The sequence below is a fragment of the Crinia signifera genome, chromosome 19 (genome assembly GCF_055691185.1).
Source record: "Crinia signifera chromosome 19, ASM5569118v1, whole genome shotgun sequence".
In the NCBI taxonomy this organism is placed as follows: domain Eukaryota; kingdom Metazoa; phylum Chordata; class Amphibia; order Anura; family Myobatrachidae; genus Crinia; species Crinia signifera.
In genome coordinates, this window is record NC_139226.1 from 38,241,397 (window position 1) to 38,266,366 (window position 24,970).

The 24,970-nt window shown below is 45.0% G+C and overlaps 1 protein-coding gene across 3 annotated transcripts in view; it reads left to right on the plus strand.

Annotated features, from left to right (window-relative positions):
* TBC1D17 (TBC1 domain family member 17) overlaps positions 1-24,970 on the plus strand; it is a 45,642-nt gene that overhangs the window by 3,037 nt on the left and 17,635 nt on the right. For 2 of the 3 annotated variants that reach the window (XM_083162375.1, XM_083162377.1), the window contains exons 2-10: positions 1,881-1,979; positions 4,335-4,409; positions 8,385-8,502; positions 10,179-10,383; positions 21,495-21,606; positions 22,425-22,586; positions 22,786-22,917; positions 23,115-23,218; positions 24,026-24,120. In XM_083162375.1, coding sequence (XP_083018501.1) covers positions 1,881-1,979; positions 4,335-4,409; positions 8,385-8,502; positions 10,179-10,383; positions 21,495-21,606; positions 22,425-22,586; positions 22,786-22,917; positions 23,115-23,218; positions 24,026-24,120 — 1,102 coding nt within the window. The remainder of the gene's footprint in view (positions 1-1,880; positions 1,980-4,334; positions 4,410-8,384; positions 8,503-10,178; positions 10,384-21,494; positions 21,607-22,424; positions 22,587-22,785; positions 22,918-23,114; positions 23,219-24,025; positions 24,121-24,970) is intronic. The other variant, XM_083162376.1, reaches the window with a different exon arrangement.

The following is a 24,970-nucleotide window of genomic DNA, read 5'->3' on the forward strand; positions in this document are numbered from 1 at the left end:
GGACCCCCACAAGGGAAAATAGCCGGTGGCTGTCGGGCACTCGACTGTTGGCGTTTTGACAGTCGGGATCCCGACTGGCTGAAGCATGTTGCTCAGCCCAAAAGCCAGTTTTGTCATGTCTGTATGCCCCTTTAGGTGCATAGACACCTAATTCTAACCCTAAATTCAAGTTCCAACATTCTGAATGCATCGCATAGTCAGTGCTCTACTTTCCATTAGATATTTAAAACCACGGCAATTACTTTCTGTTAAATTTTAATTATTCTGGTTTCCACTAATTGCTATACTTGGAAAATGCCCTGTCTCCATTAATCTGTGTTGAGAGGCCTGAACTACAGGGGAAAAAAAAATCATTGTTTATGCTCAAATTCTATATGAGATTTAGTATGGAAGGAAGCAGAGTGTTGTCACTTTTACATTTCTGAGGGACAGCATAGACCAGTAGGATGAATGTGATGCAGTTGGTCTGCTTGACATATGTCTATATGTGAAACTATCGGCCTGATTTAGACTTGAGCCCTGGGCTGATAATTTTGGTGCTGTGCAATCAGTTATATGCAGGTATATGCAGCCCTGCTAATGGAAACAGGCTGTTTGGGCCTGGAGCTGCCCTGTGTTTTCCCTGACACTCCCAGAAAGTGTCTGATTGCCACCCCCCTAAACACCAGCTTCCTGTCAATCAACTTGCGTAAAGGCCAACGATTAAATAAAAAATGTAGCAGGATTTTATCACAGGATGGCCTCAGTTGTAATTTTTGGGTTAGGGGGAGGGGACAAGTACACTAGTGGGCAAAATTTCCAATGCATACTTACTATTCATTTTCTGATCAGGGGACTATGGGCCTTATTCTGGTTCCCTCCTCCTGGCAAATTCCTTCTCAAATGGACAAAACCATGTGCACTGCGGGTGGGGCAGATGTAACATGTGCAGAGAGAATTAGATTTGGGTGGGGTTTTACTTCAAAGTGAGATCTATATTGCAGTGTAAAAATAAAGCAGTCAGTATTTTCCCTGCGCAGAAACAAAATAACTCACCCAAATCTAGTTCTCTCTGCACATTTTACATCTGCCCCACCTGCATTGCACATGGCTTTGTCCATCTAAGAAGGAATTTGCCAGGAGTGAACCAAAATAAGGCCCTATGACCTTCTGAAGTAAAATTGCACTTTTCACATGCTAAAAGTGAAAGGGGAACAGTGACATTTTAGAGCATAGTTTCGATGAAGTGCTGGTAAATACTGAGTTTCCTATTATGGAGTGGTGGTGTCAGCGATACTGCTCTAGTGTTCATTCTAGCACCCGCCATCTTTGAAAACCCATGCAGTTCCTCTTCCCTGCCTGGGGTGTCGCTGTCTGCTGGAGTGCTTCCAGCACAATGTGGTTTGTATATCAGCACTGATATGCAAACCAGACCTGTGCTAGAAACACCACAGCAGACAGTGACACCCCAGGCAGGGAACAGGAACTGCATGGGTTTTCAGAGATAGCGGGTGCTAGAATGAACACTATGCTCTCCAGTGTGGTTGTGTCTAAATACAGGATGTAACGTGGGAATAAGTCCTTTATTATAATTATATGAGTGAAGAGCGAGATGGCTCTGTCAATGATTAATCTAAAAATATCCGGTGTAGTCCTCCAGCAAGCACCCTTACTATGTATACCACTCAAGGCTGTTGGTATTTTTTTTAAATCTACACCTGCGATTCTATGGGTGGTCCAGTGCGCGCCTGTAGTGCAGAGAAAATTGTGGTTCCCCTCACTGTCCGGGACTGGAGTACTGAATGAGTGGGATGGCCATTAATATCTATACTGCTGACATGTTTTGGCGACCTGCTGATTACGTCGTCATTTCTATCTCTCTTCTTTTGTGTACCTTTTAGGTGGTATTTGAAAAACTTGGTGTCTTTCTACATACCAGTGCAAAAAGACAGAATGATCAGGACTCTATGATAGCCGGAGTCATCCATCTGATTGAAAAGGTAAAAATGGCAATGCTCTTGTCACAAGCACACAAGCTAAGATGGGTAAACAATAAGATGCTTTTGTCCCTGTCAAGGTCAGCTTAAAAATGGGGTTGGTTGGGTATTCGGGTGGCACCGTATTGTCGACATGGTCAGAAGGCTGACATAAGTTTATGGCCCAAATATATCTCCGGCCAGTGGTTCGCTGATCCAACTGCACTGATGATCAGCCATTCTGGCCCTGCATACCTACCCAATATATTGGGGGCAGTGCCCCAATCCCTCAGCGGCTGGGTCAAGGGATCTGGGAAATTCATCGCAATCAGGGAATCTGGCATTTTTTGGCATGGTTAATTTCCCCATTACCTGACTGATGACCAATCATAGGGGCCGATTCAGACCGTCTTGTAAAGCAGCCAATTTGGCCACTCTGTCGATGTTGGGGGGTCTGCCATGGTGCTCTCTGCCGGTTTGACAAGTAGGGGAATTCCGGGATGGGCACCTTGTGTTTCAGGGGCGTGTCCATAGAAACACTGGGTGGGCCCCAGGGAACACTGGGGTTTCCCTGCCTGCTTGGGGCGGATGGCTGTCATCACATGACACCCCCGGTTTGCAGAAGACAGCGGAAAGGTAAGTCCTGGGCTACCATTCGGCTGTGAGCAGAGGAAAATTTATTTTGATGGGAAGTAGCCATCCTCTGTGCCGGCCTTTGTAAGCGTACACATCTGCTCGCAGCGTAGCGAGGGGATTCAGGTGGGCGTGCGTTTGCCGGGGCGGCATTGACCTGCGCAATAGGCTCCGAATAAATGCAGCCTAGCGAGCAGCTCTGAATTACCCTCAAAATTTCCAATGGGCCAGAAAATCAGGTTAGACGTATAGGGCCATTAATCGCAATCGGACGACGTTTAGTAGCTTTCTTTTATGTGATCTATTCATTGCTTATTACTGGTCGCTATCCTACTCCAGGTTCAGCAAAAGCAAATGGTAAAGAAACATAAACCCGTGGTATCAGTGAATGGCATAGGAAGATAAAGCAGTATATGTACAACTAGTTAAAAGCCCATCAAAATGATGGACACCAGGGCTGTATTATTCGGGGGAGGGGTCCCTACACACACACACACATCGGAGCAGTGGCGGGGCATGCAGGCCCCCCCAAACATGACAGAGGTGCAAGTGAGTGTGGGTGCGCTCTTACCTCCAGATCCCCGTTGGGCAGCTTCACCTTTCCAAGCAGACTGCAGCCGCATGTTCTGTCCCAGTCGGCTCTGCCACCTTCCATGAATGCATCAGTGAAGACTCAGACACAAAGCCTGCTAAGGCTGAAGATGGGACGGCACCCTGCGGCAGCAGACTGCGCTCACAAGGATATGGAGGTAAGCGCTCACCCGCACTGAGGAAGAGGGCGAGAGGAGGCTGGCACCACAGCACCATGTAGGGTGAGGCTAGCAGCACTGATGGATCTGGGGCTCTGTCATTCAGTGCAATGTTTGTGTGTCTCTATCCCCAAATGGGTGCCCTCTAGTAGTGAGGAGCAGTGTTAGGCTTCTGTTATATAGAGGGAGGGCACACGCAGGTGGAAGCAAATCTTAGAATAAGTCTTCAATGAAATGTAAAATGTCTTAACTCTAATCCCTGATAACGCTGATGAACGATGAACAGAACTTGTGCAGCGTAACAGAAAGTGGAGTTGGGGGACGGAGGTCTGATAGATGGAGTGCGAATTATGTGTCCCAGTAACTAGTCCTGTATTTGTATTTATTAACAGACAGAAGTTTAATTTCTAATTTCTGTGCCAAAGGCAAACCATGCCTAATACCCCGTACACACTGTGCGTTTCAGGGTCACTTTCGATTAGATTTGGACTAGATAGTCGAAATCGAATCCAGTGACCCTGAATCGCACAGCGTTAGCCACCTTCGATGCAGATTCCATCCCGATGCGCGGCGGCATCGGGATCGGAAGCAGAAATAGACTCTGCTGGCAATTTTATTTCTGCTTCGAACTGCTAGATTGAAAGCAGCGCCATGCTGCTCAATGCAGCATCCCCCCTCCCGCTCACCGTCCCTCCTTCCTGGCCAATGTCGGGTCCCGGCGGCCATCGATATTGAGGGCCACCAGGTCAGCCCGTGTGTACACCCCATCAGACAATTTACAAAAGTTTTTTTTACAAAGAATAGTTTTCTCTAGCCAGTAATTTGATGTACAGATAATATATACTAAAATCCCCGGGTAATTCTCTGACTTGCTGGACTTGCTTCAGTTATCCCAGGAAAGCAACTATATAGCATTCTACTAAATATTATACCATACAATGTGTGTGCTAAAGGTTACTAGCTGTTGTAGATTTAACCATTGTTTTTTTTTTTTCAGGCTTCCGATGTAATTCTGCAATGGACCCCCATAGGAGATGATGGCGATATCACACAGATTCATTACTCTAAGAAAGTAAGGGCAATGTCTATCCATAGACATGCAGGAGTCCTCTAGACAAATGAGATGAATACTAGTTATTTTGGATAAATAATTTTCTTATGGTTTCAATTCAGCCACACAATCCTGTATGGTTCCAAAGGGCATAAAGCCTTAATGTTGTATTCTCGGGAATAATTTAATGCTGCAGGCCGTGTAAAGCTGAGAAAAAGACTGGTCACCACTATAATATAAACAGGGATGAGAGTAGGCTGTCCAATCAGAAGCTTTCCTTCTCGCCACACACAGCTCTGGGGGTTATCCAGGACTGTTAAATGGGATGGGGAAAAAGACTGGTCACCACTATAATATAAACAGGGATGAGAGTAGGCTGTCCAATCAGAAGCTTTCCTTCTCGCCACACACAGCTCTGGGGGTTATCCAGGACTGTTAAATGGGATGGGGAAAAAGACTGGTCACCACTATAATATAAACAGGGATGAGAGTAGGCTGTCCAATCAGAAGCTTTCCTTCTCGCCACACACAGCTCTGGGGGTTATCCAGGACTGTTAAATGGGATGGGGAAAAAATTACTATGGAGCATTTCCGCAGTGCATCAGGAAAGAGAAAGGGGTTGATTGACTTGTCAGAGTTGGGGAGAAAACATATAAGGAACAATTCCAGATGACAATGGCTATTAGCTCAGGTTGCAAGCAAAGGCTTCTGGGTAGATTTATGAATTTGCAAGAGCCCGTTATGCTTAGATAGAGCCTAACACCACCCGGATTGTCCAAGAGCTTCCTCTCTGTAGTAAACCAGAACTCAATATTGAATGGAAATCTAAAGGTATTTCTCACTTCATTCATTTGTTGTATTTCCCCACAGTGGGGTATTTTACAACCGCAGCAAAAAAGAAACCACTGTGCTACTTCCTAAAAAACATGTGTGGCTTTTATGCAATAAGCAGGGTTTGAATTAATTATTGGAATGGAAAATGTACTGAAGCAGAAGAAAACTGGGTACTTATGTAATATCTGGACTCCCGTTTTTCTTATGAGACCGCATCCCCTCGCGGGGCTCGCTGCGCTCGCCACGCTTCGGGCACGGTGGCTCGCTGCGCTCGCCACACTATATAAAATCAACTCCATGCGTAGTTGGATAGTAGGGGTATGAAAAAATGGGGTGCATTTAACATGGGAGCCCAGATAATACATAAGTACCGAAAACTGCACCATGTTGCTGCAAAACACTGGTTTACAAGAGCTGCACCAATAAGGGCCATTCTAACATGCAGGGAATGCCCAGAATGTGATTTCCATGTTTGTATAAGAATATTAACCTGGGTCAGAAAGGCTCAGGACATTACTGTTTAAATAATCATAGAGATGAGTCCACATGCATCTATCCTCCATGCGATACAAATTGCGATATACATGACGTGTGAGCCGTGTGTCTAGAGCCGGGTGTCTCTTTTGTGACATTTTACATAAATAGTATCTTATTTGCAAAATAGCAAATGGAAAGCACAAGCAGCTTCTGCTGATTAAAATGTTTTGCGGCATGTCTATTGAGTGTGTGACTGCCGCCCTATCTGCTTAAGAAATAGAATTTTAGCGGGAAAGAAGGGAGTTTTATTTCAGATGGGATACGATCTATTATCTTTTAGAAGGTGCTTAATAAATCAGTAGATTCTGATTGGTTTCCCATAGCAACATCCCATGTGAAATAGAGTGCCCATCTTAGTAAAATGTTGCCCTTAGGGTTTCCCTGGAAAACAGTGTAAGGTAGCATTGTGTATGCAGATACAGCGGCAGTCACACACCGAATATAACCGAGCCGCATATAATTGTAATTAGCAGAAGCTACATGTGCCTTCTGTTCCATATTTTGCCAAAAAAGACACGATTTAATGTTAAAAGTTACAATAAAAAATCCTGGTGCTATGAGAAGGGTTTTTAACAGGAAACAAAGCTAGATTTACATGGATACATCTAAATATTGACATTTTGTTTGGCAAGAATTTTCGGTACTTATGTAGTATCTGGGTGCCCGATTTTTTGATTGTATGCCTTAAGTTAAGGCATACAATCAGATGCGATGCGATATCGCATCGCATGCGACCATCGGATGCGATGCGATGCAATGACCCGATTTTTCCATAGGAATCAATGTTAAAATGGACTGAGTCCATTTTAACATGGAATTCAATGGGGAAAAGGGGTCCTTTTCATACCCCTACTATCCAAGTGGGCATGGAGTTGGATATAAACCTGTGGCGAGCGTAGCGAGCCACCAAACCTGAAGCGTGGCGAGCGAACGGTATTCTGTGTCCCCTCGCGGGGCTCGCCACGCTTCGGGCTCGGTGGCTCGCTACGCTCGCCACAGGTTTATATCCAACTCCATGCCCACTTGGATAGTAGGGGTATGAAAAGGACCCCTTTTTCCCATTGAATTCCATGTTAAAATGGACTCAGTCCATTTTAACATTGATTCCTATGGAAAAATCGGGTCATCGCATCGCATGCGATGCGATGTGCCCGATCCGACCCGATTTCTAAATCGGGCGCCCAGATACTACATAAGTACCGAATTTTCTGGTTGTTTTAAAAAAATATATATATAGAGGCAGATATACTAAGCCTTGTAAAGTGATAAAGTGGAGAGAGTGAAGAACCAACCAATCAGCTCATTTTCCTGACTTTGGGTTTTGATTTATCAAAGCATACAGGGCCAGGTACACTAAGCTTCAAAAGTGATAAAATGGGGAGTTATCAACAGCCAGCCAATCAGCTCCTGTCTGATATTTTTCAAACACAGTCTGTGACATGGCAGGTAGGAGCTGATTGGCTGGCTGTTTATCACTCTCCATTTTATTACTTTTGAAGCTTAGTGCATTTGGCCCATAGGGAGATAACGTTTTTTTTCTTCTTTTTATTGCACAAAACCTAAATCAAACCTCAAATAGCCAGTAGACGCGTGTTAACCCTGTAAAAGAAAGTAAGATGTATATTCCTTGGTGGAATCAAAAATGAGTGTAATCTGTAGTCTGTTGAGGCACTCAGATTTATAGGAGTCCCATTAGTTTATTTGGCCAAACACATCCGTGGATCAGAGGCATTGAGTGAACCATATAGGTCCTTGGACCTCATCTAGAATACGGTGTCCAGTTCTGGAGGCCATATCTCCAGAAGGATATAAATACATTATAGACTGTACAAAGAAGGGCAACTAAAATGGTGCATGGCCTACATCACAAATCGTACCCAGAAAGACTTAAAAAAAATCTCAATATGTATAGTTTGGAGCAGTGAAGGGAAAGGGAGGACACGATAGAGACTTTCATATATATCAGGGGAATTACCAAGGTCCAGGGGGGAACAGTCTTCACAGGAAGAGAAGTATTAGAACACAAGGACATGCACTGACACTGAGGGGAGGGTCAGGGGAAATCTGAGGGAAAATTACTTCACAGAAAGGGTAGTGGACAAGGGAAATAGCCTCCCATCAGAGGTGGTAGAGGCTAAGACAGTAGAACATTTCAACATGCTTGGGATAGGCATATTGATATCCTTTTCAAAGAAATACTGATCAAAAAGGGTTTGAGGTAAAAATATGGTTAAACAATGGGCAGACTCGATGGGCGGAATGGTTCTTATCTGCCATCAAATTCTATGTTTCTATTAACAATACAGCCTACTACTTCAAATTCCAATCCGTTTTGTTCTGGATTGAGGACCAGCGTTTCTATAAATCAGTCAGGAATGGCCCTCTACCTCCACAATGTTACTCCTTGTGTGTGAACAATCAGCAACTACTTGTTATTCAAGGAAATCCCCAAACCTCAATGTACATCACTAAATGTAGGATGGAACATCAGGCAATTCCAGAAACATTTACATTTCATGAAAGATTCAGTTCAACTATGAAAAAAGCTTTTATGTCGTGTATTGGGAATTATACTTTCCACATCTGTTACAGTTAGTAAATTCCTCTTTGTCACCTGGTCAACAGGAATCTCCTGGTAGTGTGGCATGTCAAGCGGAAGATGACTTGTTTGACCCAGGCTACGAGCCAGACTGGGCTGTCATCAGTACTGTAGGAACCAAAGTGCGCCCCCAAGAGGAGTCAGGTAGGTACTACAGACATTTTCTTGTCCTCACAGAAGATGTTTCAGTAATGCTATGCTCCTGTTCTCCTGCCTTTTCTGTGGTCATGAGAGGGAGGGACTGTCATTATTACATTTGAGGTATTTGTAAGCTTTTATTTACTTTGGGCCAAATGAACCTAGATATGCATCTTTCTGCCAAAGTGCAACTGTAAAGGCCTCCATACACATAGCCGGAGTATCGCACGCAGCCGCGCATGCAATACCCCGACAACTCCCCGCTGGTCACTTTGCAAACAAAGGGCCATATTCAATGCGGCCGGCTAGGGGGTTAAATAGTGAGGATCGCCGAAAACAAGCCACTTAACCCCCCCGCCAGCTGCTCACCCTATTCAGCATTCCGGGGGAATCCTCAACGTCAGAGGAAGGCGAGGATTCCCCCAAACGGTGAGGCTCACAGCTAATGCGGGGAGCCTGCTGCGTTTAGCCAGGACCTTCGCTGTTTTGGCGACCGCACACGCCGTTTCCACCTCGCTGTAAAAATCCAGCGAGGGGGAAATGGCGTGTGCAGGGGGGGTCAGTAGAATACTGACCCGCAAGCTGTGACAGCGAGCAATCCGCACTGCTCGCCGTCACAGCTCGCAAAAGAGCATTGAATACTGCCCAATGTATTACATGTAATCCCATTCACCACTGCAGGATATAATGTTTCCTTATTGCAGTAGTGGCAATCTCTGGATCTGATCCAGTGCACACGGGACCATGTATCGGAATTGGAAGTAACAGACATATCATTTGACACTTTTATTTTTTTTGCAACAAAATTGTATGAAAAAGGCCCAAATCTCACTAGTGTAGGGGGGCCTTAAGGCACAAGATGTGACCTGTCAAACTATACTGTAGGATAACTGATTTTCACTGGCTCCTAGCTTGTGCAGAAGTAATGTTTCTTCATGGTGTTCCTGTGGCTTTCCTCCCTAAACAAGACACAGCCCTAAAAAATGTTCCCTCTCCCACTTTCCATACACATAATTCTACTGCAGAAAATATTTCCTCCTATCGGTCATTCTGTTCTTTAAGCCGATGCTCTGGGGTGGACATCTACCTGTACAAATCGGTGCACACAGCAACACGAAAAGGCTTTTTGGTCTGCTATTTTAATTTGTAATCTTTTTACGAATAAGCCAAGTAAATTTAAACAGAGGTTTCAGAATATAATGGTCCCTGTAACGGATTAACCTGTTAGGCAGTCTTGTGGCCTGGAACTGTAACGGAACAATGTCTATCAGTTGCGAGATTGGTGCCTGGCAGGCAGTGGTAGCGGGTGATGTTCAGCCTCACGCCTTCTGTCACAACACTACAGAGTTGTGCCAGAGGATGGGGAGAGAGCACATAGAGGGGCAGATGTATTAATCCTTAAAAAGAGATCAACGCAAGGGTGAAGAAGAGTGATAAGTGTCCAGTAAATCGGCCCCTAACTGTCTTGATGTAGGCTGTTTGAAAAATTGCTATATTCGGGACAAATGTTTAAAAAAACTCCTATCGACATTTTGAAATCCAGATAAATAGTTGTGGCGATAAAGAGAACGCCTTGCCTGTACCTGGCTTCATTCCTATACACAAGGCGTAGTATATGGTTCCCCAAGATAAGATCTCGTGGAGCGTCTGCTCTCTAATAAATGACACTTTTCCTTCTACAGCTGCTAAACCCAGTAACCGTGAAAAGTGGGCTTTTGCTCTGCGCCTGTCAGAACTCAAGTCGATCCGCAAAAGCAAACCCGGCCTGAGCTGGTCCTATCTCATATTTATTAATAAGGAAGGGGTGTCTTTCCAAGCTTTGCATTTCCATCAGGGCGGAACAAAAGCTCTGCTGAAAGCGCTCCGTAAATACGTCATCCTGGCACTGTGAGTACTGCAATCATTTTACATATTATATTGTTGATATGAACACTGGACGCAATTCTGTTTGTTCTGTGCAACCTACTAGAGCGTTTATTGGCCAAATGTCCAATCTACAGACAGATCCCGGCAATAGCTGCTGCTGGGTATTAATGTAACACTTCTTAAAGTTCTCACTGGTCTGATACCATGGGGAGGTTGGCTTGTGCTGGTTTGGGGGGTGGGGGGGGGGTGTTTATTCTTTACTGTCAGGTACTCAGCAGCTGGTCGCTTTTGGTGGGCCAATATTTTTGTGCAAACTTACAGATGGAGCCGGCCTAGTCTTTGAAGGGGCTGTCGAAAGAATCGCCGGCTCCCGCCAGGGGCGCGCACGCACGAGACGCTCGCGTGCCCTTATGCAACGGAGCTTGCCCCAGGTCCCCGCCGCCGCCGGTCCCCCTTGCTGCCCCGATTCCCCCCCCCCCCGAACCCTGACAGTCTCCATGAAGCAGAGACATGCAGGGAGACGCTGCCCAGCCGCCGTGATACTTTGATGCGTGTGCGACACACGTCCCAGTCCCTATCGCCGTCGCTCGCCAGAGGAGAGGATCCGGCGGGCACCGGCATTAAACTAGGCCGGCTCCATCTGTATACTAAAGGTGCCCATACACTTGTCCAAGAAATCGGCCTAAAATCAGATGTGTTCTATTTCTACCTTGGGTCACGTGCACATCGGACCTGAACTAGAGGTCGGGCCCGCAGCCTGTCCGACCTCCGACTCGGCCTCCTTCCCAGCGGTGGGAAACGGGGTCGCATGAGATACGTCCCATGTGAAAGGACCATCGTATGCGATCCTGCCACCCGGGAAGATAACGTGCTGCTCAAGGGGGTCGGATGGCCCATACACTGCTGCGATACATCGCAGTAGTGTATGGGGCACCTTAAGTATCTCAAAATACATTTGGTTATATTGCAGAGTTAATTAAAAATATTTATTACAATTATCCTGATCGGCAGTGTTTACTAAGGTGGCCATACACTACTGCGACTTCAGTGTTTGGCCATCCAATCCCCGATCCGATGTATCACATGCAACAGCGATCCTTGCTGCCAGAAGGAGGTCAGAGTCAGGATGGACGTGCAAGCAGGTCCGACCTCTGATTGATCCGATGCAGATGCACAAGGGACCGCACATCGGATGTCAGACACATACGATTTGGGAGGATTTCACCTGATTTCTTGTCCCGATCAATCGGAACAAATCTCATTAGTGTATGGGGGCCTTTCGAGTGTACCCCTGCATTTTCTTTTTTTTTTCTTTTTTTTTCTGTGTGGAACTACAAGTCTCAGCAGGGTAGGACCTCCCATGTTTAGAATTAGGGTGTGTAGTCCAAGCCCCCCCATTCTTTTTACATAAGTGATCTGTTTGGATTTATTCTACAATTTCAGTCTCACAATTAGGCCAAAACTTTTTTTTTTCTACATGGCTTTAATTGTTTCAGTTCAATTGTGATTTTTTATTAATTGAAGATTTACCTAACGGGCGCCTAGTGGAGCGATTCAGTTGTTTTTGTGTGCCCGTAGGTTATCACACTTGTTGCAGTTAAAAGCACAGGGTTTATCTGTGTTAAGAGGCTTAACCCACAAAGTCCTGGTTCTAGCACCCGTACTACAGTCTATTTGCTGATTTCTGTTCCATACTGCAGTCTATTTTCCGATCACAGCAGCAATTGAATTGCAGCCGCAATGAAAACAATTGAATCCCCTCCTAATTGTTTGAGAACTCGATTCAAAACAATTCATACTAAAACAGAGCTGACTGCTAAATAGTTAATAGATGTTCCTGCTCCGAAAGCATTGAGTGGCCCTTTTTGTTTTCATATCCATTATTCATGAGGTTCCTCTTGTCATAACGAAGTGCTATAGTTTCACTTACTGTCTTGTAATACAGCTAGTGCCGGATCCTGCAGCCTGCTGACAAATGCTGAAACAAGGCTATTAGGGCAGCCTGGGTATTGCTAAGTTGCTAATGGGGTAAGGTCAACCTGGAATTCCTCATTCAGTAATGAAAAATATCTTATTTGTTGGAAAGGCTTCCTTCTGACTAAGGGCTGGAATCAGAATTTACGCAGTTGAGTGGATATAAGACAGCTATGCCTTTGTGGCGCTGCACTGCGCAAGTACCGATGTACTTGTAGGAATGCTGCTTAATGCGGCTTCCTGGCCGTGCGGGGTTTGGCCGTCCAGCAGGAGCCGGAGCGTGTGAAATAGCCCTTAACCCCTTCCTGACAGAGCCAGTTTTTGCCTTCCTGACAGAGCCCTTTTTTTCAAATCTGACATGTATCACTTAAGTGGGGATAACTTTTTTTTGCTTTTACTTATCCCAGTGATTTTGAGATTGTTTTTTCGTGACACATTGTACTTCAAATTAGTGGTAAATTTGGGTCGATACAGTCTGTGTTTTTTTGTGAAAAATACCAAAATGTCGTAAAAAAATGGAAAATTTAGCAATTTGCAAAATGTTAAATTTTCTGCTTGTGAGACAAATAATCATACCACTCAAAATAGTTAATAACTAACATAGACCATATGTCTACTTTATGTTTCCATCATTATTTCAACTTCCTTTTAATTTTTTTGGACACTAGGAGACTTACAATATGAATAGCAAATTCTCAATTTTTCAAGAAAATTTCAAACACTGATTTTTTTAGGGACCAGTTCAGTTCTGATGTGACTTTGAGGGACTTGTATGTGAGACACCCCCATAAATGATGCCATTTCAAAAACTGCACCCCTCACAGTATTCAAAACAGCATTTTGGAAGTTTGTTAACCCTTTAGGTGTTTCACAGGAATTAAAACAAAGTGTAGGTGAAATTTCAAAATTTCATTTTTTTTGCAGATTTGCAATTTTAATACATTTTTCTAAGGAACACAGTAGATTTTACTAGAGAAATGTGACTAAAAATTGATTCCCCCAATTCTTTTGTTTTCATAAATATCCTATATGTGGCCCTAGTGTGCACGTTGACCAAACCACAGGCTTCATAATAGAAGGAGCACCTACTTGATTTTGGAGCCTCCTTTTTATGAGATTATTTTTTAGGCACCATGTAGGTTTCTAGGCACCATAAGATGCTAAAAGTTAGGAACCCCCCCACAAGTGACCCCATTTTGCAAACTACACCCCTCAGGGAATTCATCTAGGGGTATAGTGTACATTTCAAACCCCCAGGGGTTTCACCAATTGTGGTACAACTGGGCAGTGAAAATGAAAAATTAAATTTTTTACACAAAAATGCAGTTCTGGCTCAAAATTTTTCATTTTCAGAAGGTATGAAGGAGAAAAAGCACCCCAAAATCTGTGCCCCAATTTCTCCCGAGTACGGCAATGCCTCACATGTGACCAAAAAATACCATTTGGGTGCATGGCAGGACTCAGAAGGGAAGGAGTGATTTTTGGATTTTGCAGCTCAGATTCTGGTGGAATGTTGGTGGGTGCTATGTCGCATTAGCAAGACCCCCCAAGCACCAATACAGTGGAACCCCCCCACAAGTGACCCCATTTTGCAAACTACACCCCTCAGGGAATTCATCTAGGGGTATAGTGTACATTTCAAACCCCCAGGGGTTTCACCAATTTTGATACAACTGGGCTGTGCAAATGAAAAATTACATTTTTTACACAAAAATGCAGTTCTGGCTCAAAATTTTTCATTTTCAGAAGGTATGAAGGAGAAAAAGCACCCCAAAATCTGTGCCCCAATTTCTCCCGAGTACGGCAATGCCTCATGTGTGACCAAAAAGTGGCAGGACTCAGAAGGGAAGGAGTGATATTTGGATTTTGCAGCACAAATTCTGGTGGAATGTTGGTGGGTGCTATGTCGCATTAGCAAGACCCCCAAAGCACCAATACAGTGGAACCCCCCCACAAGTGACCCCATTTTGCAAACTACACCCCTCAGTGAATTCATCTAGGGGTATAGTGTACATTTCAAACCCCCAGGGGTTTCACCAATTTTGATACAACTGGGCTGTGCAAATGAAAAATTACATTTTTTACACAAAAATGCAGTTCTGGCTCAAAATTTTTCATTTTCAGAAGGTATGAAGGAGAAAAAGCACCCCAAAATCTGTGCCCCAATTTCTCCCGAGTACGGCAATGCTTCACATGTGACCAAAAAATACCAGTTGGGTGCATGGCAGGACTCAGAAGGGAAGGAGTGATTTTTGGATTTTGCGGCTCAGATTCTGGTGGAATGAATGGTGGGTGCTATGTGGCATTAGCAAGACCCCCGAAGCACGGTGAAATTATGAACCTAATAATCCATAGATGTGTGGTATATTTTAAAACACTCCTTTATACATAGGCCGGGTTTGTCGGGGCAAGTGTCACACTGGAAAATAGTTTGCTTTCTTATTCCCTTTTTATAGCAAACTTTGCACCTTTTTTGTGTCCTGCCCTTTTTTCCAGTGGAGGGGATTTCATCAGGAAAATGCTGCCCTGGTACAATACGGGGGCCAGTACTAGAAGTACTGGGGCCCTCTGCCTGCTGGTTCCCAAATATTAGGCCCTTTATGACTTCCTCTTGAAAGTGCATAAATGTCCCCCTCTGGCCGGTAGAACGGAATAGCACGTAAGCGTTATACAGTGCCATCTGGATGATATACACGGCCAGCTTCTTGTACCAGATTTTTGTTTTCCGCAGGGCACTGTACGGCTTCAGTACCTGATCTGAAAGATCCACTCCGCCCATGTACCTATTGTAATCCAGGATACAATTAGGTTTTGAGGTGTGGGTACTGGTACCTCGTACAGGGACGGAGGTGGTACTGTCTCCGTGAATTGTTGTCAGTATAAGGACATCCCTCTTGTCCTTATATTTGACCAACAACATATTTTCGGTGCATATTCCCCTGCTTTCACCCCTTCTCATTACTTGGGCAATGTGCGTTTTTGGGAGGCCTCTTTGGTTCTTGCGCACAGTACCGCAAGCTGCTGTACCTCTTGAACCAAGGGCCTTAAACAGGGGGATGCTAGTGTAAAAGTTATCCACATAGAGGTGATAACCTTTATCCAGGAAGGGGTGCACTAAATCCCAGACAATTTTTCCACTAACACCTATGAGGGAGGGGGGGCATTCTGGCGGTTCAATTCTTGAATCCTTCCCTTCATATACCCTAAACCTGTGAGTGTACCCTGAGGTGCTTTCACACAGCTTATACATTTTTATGCCATACCTTGCCCTCTTACTGGGAAGGTACTGGCGGAATTTAACCCTTCCTTTAAAATGTATAAGGGACTCGTCTATGCAAATGAATTTATCTGGGATGTACATCTCTTCAAATTTGGCACTGAAATGATCAATGACCGGCCTGACTTTGAATAGCCGGTCAAAGGTGGGATCATCTCTGGGTGGGCACTGTGCATTATCGTTGTAATGCAAAAATTTAAGGATCGTCTCAAATCGAGCCTGGGTCATGGCCATACGGTAAAATGGGGTGCTGTACAGAACATCTGTACTCCAATATTGCCTAATTTCTGGCTTTTTTACTATGCCCATATGAAACACCAGACTCCAAAACGTCATCATCTCTACTGCATCTACAGGGGTCCACCTAGCAAATGATGACGTGGGGTTTTGAGCAATAAACTGCTGGGCATATAAATTAGTTTGGTCCACCATTAAATTTATAAAATCATCAGAGAAAAATAATTTGAAAAAGTCAATTTCTCTGAGACCTGTGGAATCAAATTGGATTCCTGGCATGGCCAAAAACTCAGGAACCTGGGGCTCAAAATTGTCTGGTGGTGGGGTCCATACGAGATCAATTATTGGGGGGGGGTCTCAGCTGCTCTACGGGGGCGTCTTTGAGGGGGTCCCTCATCACCAGAGGAGGAAGAGGAGCTTAAGACGAATCCTTCAAATTCCCCGCTTGCCTCACTGGCTGTGTCAGAGTCAGAGGCAAGCATGGCATATGCCTCCTCCGCTGAATACATTCTTCTGGATGACTGGGATGACATTTGGGATGACATTTGGGATGCCATTTTTATTTTTGTGTTACTGGTAGTGAAATGTTTCAACACGTGTATAGTGTAGGGGGGGGTACAAACTTTATTTCAACCCGGGGGGTATGTAGTGTGTAGTGTGTATGTAGTGCAGAAAAAAAAAATACTTTATACAGGAATTTGATCCCAATAAAAAAAAAAAAAATTGAAGGGGTTAAAAAAAAAAAAAAAATTGAAGGGGTTAAAAAAAAAAAAAAAAAGGTCCTGCGCCAAAAATTGAGCACAGATGTTGGTCAGTAACGTCCGTCACTGAACAGCGCTCAAAGGCAACAGGAATTTGATCAAAAAAAAAAAAAAAAAAGATCAACCCTGTGCCGAAAAAGCTGATCAGTGATGTACGTCACTGATCAGCGCACAGTGGCCACAGGACACCCACAAAATCACAGTGTGTGTAAAAAAAAAATTAAAAAAAGACCCCACAGCACCCTCAAAAAAAAAAAAGGTGATCAGTGATGCGACACTGATTACCAGTGAGGGGCAGCAGGTGCACAACCTTTGGTGCAACTGACAGTGCAACTGGCAGCAACTGACAGGTATATATAAAAAAAAAAAACCTCTGCACCCCCAAAAAGTTGCTGATCACCTCAGATATAGTGATCAGCACAAAAGGCGGGGGCAGCAGACACAAAATATAGCACTCTCTATCACTCTCTGTCACTATCTCTCTCTATCTCTCTATCTCTCACTATCTATCACTCTATGACACTGCAGCAGCAGCACTGACAGTTATATATATGAAAAATAACCCCTGCACCCCCAAAAAGTTGCTGGGGGTGCACAAAAGGGGGGCAGCAGACACAAAATATAGCAGTCTCTATCACTCTCTGTCACTATCTCTCTCTATCTCTCTATCTCTCACTATCTCTCACTATCTATCACTCTATGACACTGCAGCAGCAGCACTGACAGGTATATCTATCTAAAAAAAAAACCTGCGCCCCCAAAAAGTTGCTGATCAGTTAATTTATACTGATCAGCACAAAAGGGGGGGCAGCAGTCAGTTATATAAAAAATATATAGCACAATCTGTCACTATCTCTCTATCTCTCTCTATCTCTCTCTATCTCTCTCTATCTCTCTCTATCTCTCTCTATCTCTCTCTATCTCTCTCTATCTCTCTCTCTATCTCTCTATCTATCTCTCTATCTATCTATCTCTCTATCACACTGCAGCAGCACAAAATATAGCACTCTGTCACTAGCCCTCTCTATCTCTCTCTATCTCTCTCTCTCTCTATCTCTCTATCTAAAACTCGATGACACTGCAGCAGCACAACACAGCACAGCACAACACTGGAAGTCACAACAAGTAGCAAGATCCCAAGCAGTGATCAGGTAAGTATTTTGCAAGGTTCTGGTCAGTATATCGCGGCAGCTAGGCACGGTGACCGCACTGCACGCAATTCCAGACCGGAATGGCGTCTGCAGTGCAGTCACCGTTAGTTTAAACCCCCCTCCATGGCTGTGATTGGTTCGTCGGTCCGACGAACCAATCACGGCCTTTGGGGGCGGGCAGGGTGAGGTGGGGTGACACCAGTGTCACCCTTACACCCCGCGGTGATTGGTGCTGTACTTTACAGCACCAATCACCTCCGATCCCTGTGTCACCGGCGAACGTTATTCGCCAGTGACACAGAAAACGCTGTGAATGGCTGTTCACACTGAACAGCCAATCACAGCGATCGCCGACGGGGGGGCGGCATCGCAGCCCCCCCTGGGCATGCAGGGACATGTCTGCTGTCAGGGACAGCAGACATGTTTAAACTGTCACCGCGTCTATAGACGCGGTGACAGTTTAAAGCCATGACGTACATTTACGCCATGTGTCGGGAAGTACTTCCCGACCATGACGTAAATGTACGTCAAATGTCAGGAAGGGGTTAATAGGGAGTGGTTGATCGTTTAGGGAGCTTTGGCCTCTGCTGCTTATTGTTGCATAGTCGCTTTGACCTGTGAAGCTTCCAGTTGGTGATTTAAATACATTTCATGCCGACTATGGCACTAGCATATATAGGAACGTTTGCTACGTACACATTCGCAAGTGCATACGCATTAGGTCCTAATTCTTCAGGATAAGGATTATAGTGATCAGATAGTAAATTCAATCTTGTCAGTCGGAATCCAGGGCCTATTATCGGTCTAACAGTAACTGGACAGTCGTAATTCAATGTTCATAGTGTCGGAAAGTCCGTGGATAAGCAAAATCTGTGAAAGTTTCCGACAAAACAGGTCCAACTTTAAAAAAAGTTGGATCTGACACTCTCTAACGCTGTCGTTAATGGCAGCATTGAATAGGTGAGTGGCGATATTTCCCATGTCGGGAAATATCGACACAGTTTGAATAAGGGGCTGATGGCCTTTGGTTAAATGTACGCTTGTATATGATATCATTACAGATGTCAACGTAAATAATCCCTATGTGCTACTGCAGTATTGTCTGTAGGGGATGACGCTAGTAAGGAATAACAAATCATTATACGGTACATGATGACTTCCATTCTTAATAAGAGTGTAATGTTTTGTATTTATGAATGTTTGTAGTCTTCATTTTGTATAAAGTCATTGCTGAGATCAGCAGTTCTACCAAAATATTCCCTGTACCCTCCAGGACCTGAGAGGTAAAGAAGGCTAGTCTGGTCCATGGATGGGGGAAGAGCTCAGTAGAAGGACGGGTTGGGCTGTGAAGGCAGAGCTGACGGTGGGACATTAACAGTGCTGATTATACAATACCATGACCAGCACCTTAGGCACGGTAAAACTACAGCAGTTCATGCTGGGATGTGTAGTTCTACAGTCGCCCTGGCATAAGCAAACATAAGTAATTCATGAGACACAGTACAGCTGTCCTACGGCTTCATAAGGGTGAGGACAGGAGATTCTGGGGTCCAGGCTAGTGAAAGCCAGATACATACAGTATATGAGGGTGCACGCAGCACAGCCACTTTTCCAGCTGGTGGTGGAGAGCTGCTTATTACAGTAAGGTAATGTGACCATCCGCCTTTGTGTAGTAGTCGTAGTAGTAATTAGCATATTGAAGCCTCTCATTTACCATGAGACCATGAGTTCCAAGTGGGTTCTGCCCAGAAACGTCCATTTGATCTATAGTGCACTCCATCAATGGACTGATCAAGCCGTATACAGTCATGATCTCCATCCTTGATAGAATCCCTGATCCGGTGCATGAGCAGAAGCTGATATCTATCTACAGCACTGGATCCTGACATCTGCGGGATCCGTGCTCATTGCGACGTGAATGAGAATTCACTCCATCATTTGAGACGCAGTGTTATGGTACAACGGAAGACTTTGCAATAGAAGGCTCCGGTACTTTGAGAAGATTGGCAGTTGCAAATATACGGAATTCTTTTTCCCTTGACGGTAAAGCGGGTGAATTTTTCATTTTGACCGTTTTGCACATACAACAACCACCGCATCTATGGAATCCCTTTGTCCTAATGTTCATTAGGTCAGTAAGGGCTCTTCCAACAAGTTTTGTTTCTTAGTGTGTCTCTTATAGAGGAAACTTGCTGGCGGTAGGACAGATGACAACTGGATCGTTCTGATGGCTCTATCGGTGTAGAAAAGTTTTTTCTACCAAACGCTTTGTGATGAGAATTGTACTTTGGGCATGTTTTAGACCTGATCGCTGGGCTGTGAATATTTTGGAGCACAGTGATCAGGTAAACAATGCAAATTCATAGGCCCTGTTTATACCCCTTTCACACTTGCAAAAATATCCTGGGTTTTTGCACATGAACGCGGGATTTGGCTCAGTGTGAAAGGGTCTTGAAAGAATATCCTGGGATGAACATCCCGGGATTTCTACCCAGGTCCTGACCTGGATAGATTCCGGAATCGACCCGGGATGCGGTCTGTGTGAATGGTCCCGTACCCGGGATTGAGTACACAGGACTTTAAAAAAGCTGCCGATTGGAGCTTTCTTGGGCTCACAAATGCTGATGTCATCTTTCAGAGCCCTGGAGTCCATTTCTAATAACATGCATATGTATTTGCAGGGATTTCCCGGGATCAGTGTGAATGGGGCTGTCCCAGGTCAATCCCAGGTCTGAGTGCAGTGTGAAAGGGTACATTCCCGTGAAGCATCCGGGAACACATTCCCGGGTATGACCCGGCTCTGCGAGTGTGAAAGGGGTATAAGTGTTCATTCTAACACCCGCCATCTTTGAAAACCCATGCAGTTCCTCTTACCTGCCTGGGGTGTCACTATCTGCTGTAGTGCTTCTAGCACAGTGTGGTCTGTATATCAGCACTGATATGCAAACCAGACCTGTGCTAGAAACACCACAGCAGACAGCGACACCCCACGCAGGGAACAGGAACTGCATGGGTTTTCAAAGATGGCGGGTGCTAGAATGAACACTACCTGTGATATGGTCTGAATCGGGCCCTTGTTTATGAAGGCCCATTCTTATGTGATCTCGCCAGGAAGCTGTTGCTCATTTCCTGTGTCTTGTAGTCAGCCCATCGATTCGCTACCACCAAGTCTGATGCATGAGTGACCGTGTGAATATATAGCCCTGTAGCGTGTCAGTGGGAGCCAGTGATCAGAAGAAAATAATAGACATCCACTTGATAAGTATAGGAAACCAGCTGACCATGCAGACTTGATGTTGTACACGGAGGTTCAGGTTATGTTGTGACGTTTGTGCTTCGCAGGGCATCTGTTTTGGGACAGCGCACTGTCAGTAAGTGACATTGACTCCTAATAATGCCGATTCTTGGTTTGGCTTGTGCTTCAAGGACAAAATAACCTGCGGGATGTGGCTCTCGTTAGTACTGTTGCTTGGGGGAGTCGATAACTGATTACAAAGAGTTATTGTATTGCCACTCAGATAATGAGCACAGTCCGAGCGATTGCCCGATATGATCACTGGTCATCTGCGTTATGTCGTTTCTGTAACATCCGATATTAAAGAGTACCTTGGAGCACTTATTCTGAATGAGAGTACCGTTACTGAGGACAGAAGAAACCCGTTATCTAATTGGTTGCAATAGAACCAATACCCACTGTACAGTTGACTTTTTTTTTTCTGTTTGTTTCTCCAGCTCCCCTAAGGACTCACGCCTGTTCTTGGTCTACCCACATGACTCCCATGCTCTGTCCCACTCATTCGATGAGCTTCAGCTCTTTGACGAAGGATCCTCTGACTTGGTGTCTGTAAGTATCATGCTGACAATGTTACTTATATTCTCTTCCTGAAACGCTGCACGGTACAAAATATATCCTACTTCTAAGCGCCACTTTTTTTGATTCTACAAAATATATCCTGTCTAGATAAATCATTTAGGTTCTATCAGATAACAGGGGGACAAGGGTTTAGGGTTAGAATGCAGTTCAGAGAAGATGAAAATGCCTGTTTTAGGGTTGGGGGACTGGATAAGATGGATTTGGCTTGGGGCAGGCATCTGATGGATATCCCCTGTCAGCGGTTATTGAGGCAAAGCATGTAGCGCTAACACCAATGTACTAACATCTCAGCTGTCAGAGGGGAGGTAGAGAAATCCTCGGGTGATCTGCAAGCTCCGTAGGGCATCATGATAGTGCCAATTTTGATGGCGATGATGCGGGAGCTCACATCCGCGCTTATTGCTGCCCTGTAAACACCTTGGGCTGATTTTGAGCTTAAAGCTGCTCAAGCAACAAAACTAAGCGGCTTTCAGCTCAAAATCACCCAGTGTGTGTGGGTCTTAACTCTGAACACCATGGAATACCTATGCTGGTTTTCTGCTGGTCATATTCACTTACCAACTTTATGTAATATTAATATGGAAGCAACAGCACTGTTTGTATCTATGACCCTTATAGTAAAGACCTATGAGGTGTTTTTGGAGAGAAGGTTCCTAATTCGCACAGTGAATATATGAAGAAAGCAGTTGAGCACTGCCTGGTAACTGTAGCTGCGAATTAGACCCGAGAGGCAAAGATTACAGCGCTTTGTATCAAGTACAACAATGACCCGTGTTTTCATATCTCAGAGATTTTTCCAGGATCCCTACTCAGCAACCTTTGGGGGCTTCTCCAAAGTCACCAACTTTTTCCGTGGAGCACTGCGACCCCAAGATGGCCATCACCAGAGACCCCTATCGGAGATGGCGATTGGATTGGAGGACGAGCCAGGTTTTGAGGTGATCACATGTGTAAGTATTCCCGGCCCTGGGCGGCTTCTCTCTTGTTCTATAGCTTGTCAGTAGGGTTTGCAGGAGATATTGAATGTGGTTGGGTAAATTAAAGGTCTCTTTGCAATTACCTGCTTACACTGAAATTCAGTCTCAGTGATTATGGAAAGTCTTGAATGTTATTGTGGGTTTCTGACAATAAAAAGAAAATCTATTGCAGCAAGTGGAGTTGGGCGAGCGCCCGTTCATACAGCGCCAAGCACCTGTCAGCGAGCTAGAATGGGATTCTTACATTGATTCCGAAGGCCGAGTGATAGATGTGGATGGCGTGAAGAAAAGGATCTTTTCTGGGGTGAGTGTGGCTGAAGATCAGGGATTTAGGTCTGCACACTGCAGCATTCACTGCAGACCCTGCTCTGATCCATATGCAGTACCTCCTCTTCACACAAGATGGAGCTGTTTTGCAACAGAGAGATGCTGGAAAGTCACTGCAGATAAAGCACATTTGGATCTATTGAATAAAATACATGTTGTTTACTTGATTTTTAGGGCTTGTGTCCAGCGCTTCGAAAAGACGCCTGGAAGTACCTCCTGGGTTATTATCCTTGGGATAGCACAGAAGAAGAGAGAAAAGCTCTAGTTAGGAGGAAAACGTAAGCATGCCTGCAGATTGCATGCTTTCTGTGAGACCCCTTGTGGCCTGTGCAGCTATTGCAGTGTTTACACGGACAATGCGAACTCAGACCTGCAATTATCACTTTGTCTCTTGGTATAAGGCTGTTGGTGACCTATACTTCGTTTGCTTTTGTGTATAAATTGATCCTTCGCTTTGAGCGTGAAACTTTAGCACTCTCCACCTCCCGTCCCCTGCCTGTCCAGCCAGTGTCCTGTTCTTTCTGCTCCTGTAGATAGTCTCTGACTCCAGCTGGCATGCGGAACCCAACATGACTAGATTACAGTTCACGCCACATACATGGGGGCAGGTTGTCCAATTGTAGTTTTACCACCAGGTAGCTGAGCTGGCTTCCGTACGCTAGCTGTACTGACCGCAGGGAGAGGAAAGAACCACAGGACATTGGCTGGCTCGCAGCACAGGACGTAATGAGCATTCTGTTCTAATAGGTGATGCTCACAAGCAGACCATTGCACAGCGATATAGAAAAATTCCACTCCATTTTTAGGACTACAATTAACCCTCTTGCTCCCAAACTGTTCCCTTGTATTGTATTGCCTTTATACAGCTACTTTGATTTAGTGTATAATCTCCTTAGTAACACACTACAGTAAACCCCACTGCTACACCGCTCTCTCTTCCGGGGAAAGAAGGGTTAACAGTCTCTCCCACACACCAAGTTGTAAACTGCAACAGAACGAAGCAGGCAGGCATGTAGCATGGCCCAGTGCCAACTCTGCGGGGCACCGTTCAGCACATGTTCCAGCGTTTGTCTTTCTGATTCCAGGGATGAATATTTCCGTATGAAGCTGCAGTGGAAATCTGTGAGTGACGATCAGGAGAAGAGGAATTCCCTGCTGAGGGGTTACCGTAGTTTGATAGGTCAGTAGAACGTGCTTACTTACTGCAGGATGATCCTGAAATGCTACTGTTACTAACCAATAAAAAGAGGGCACCGCTAGTGCTGTCATTTATCGAAGGCTCCTGTTCGGCTGGTTCCAGTGGGAATCTATAGTGGGGCACACAAAACTCCCAAGGTTAAATCTGCAAGGGAACGTCTTTATTCGTGTATTTCAACTTACACAGAGAATACCGAAGGTTCTTCCCACAGCGGGGGTCATTCAGGTGCGGTCGCAGTGATGGCTCTGTACGGTAATGTAGCAGGAGGTGTCTTGTTACAAGCAGTTGCCTCCTGCTACAGTAGTGATGCTACCTGCTTCTAGGACGCAGCATCGGATCTCATTCCGACCATTGGGCGTCCTGTGGTGTAGCGTAAGCGGCCTGTCGCAGATGGCAGGAATTCTCCATTCTACGGGGATCCCTGGCTTCTTCCCTTTAAACAGTGGCAGCATACCTCCATTTTTTCAAACGGAGCCCATTGCAGCCCCCAAAATGGCATCAGACTGTCAATCAATGATGGTCTGAGGACAGCCTTCACCCTATGCCACAGGACCATTCACACATGTGCAGAACGGGTACTGCAACAGCGCATATATAGGCACAGGTGCAACCACACATGAATGGCCCCAAGCGAGTATAAGAAATCTATTTATAAAAACACTATCCCAATTCCCCAGGACAATCATTAATTGCCTTCTCGTACTTTCCGCGCATCTCCATATCAGTGAGCGGAAGTGGCCCGGTTACAGCTACAGAATACCGTCACACAGTCTGTTCTTCAAATGTTGGTCTACCTACCAGGCTTGGACTTATAGAATTGTCTTGGAAGGAC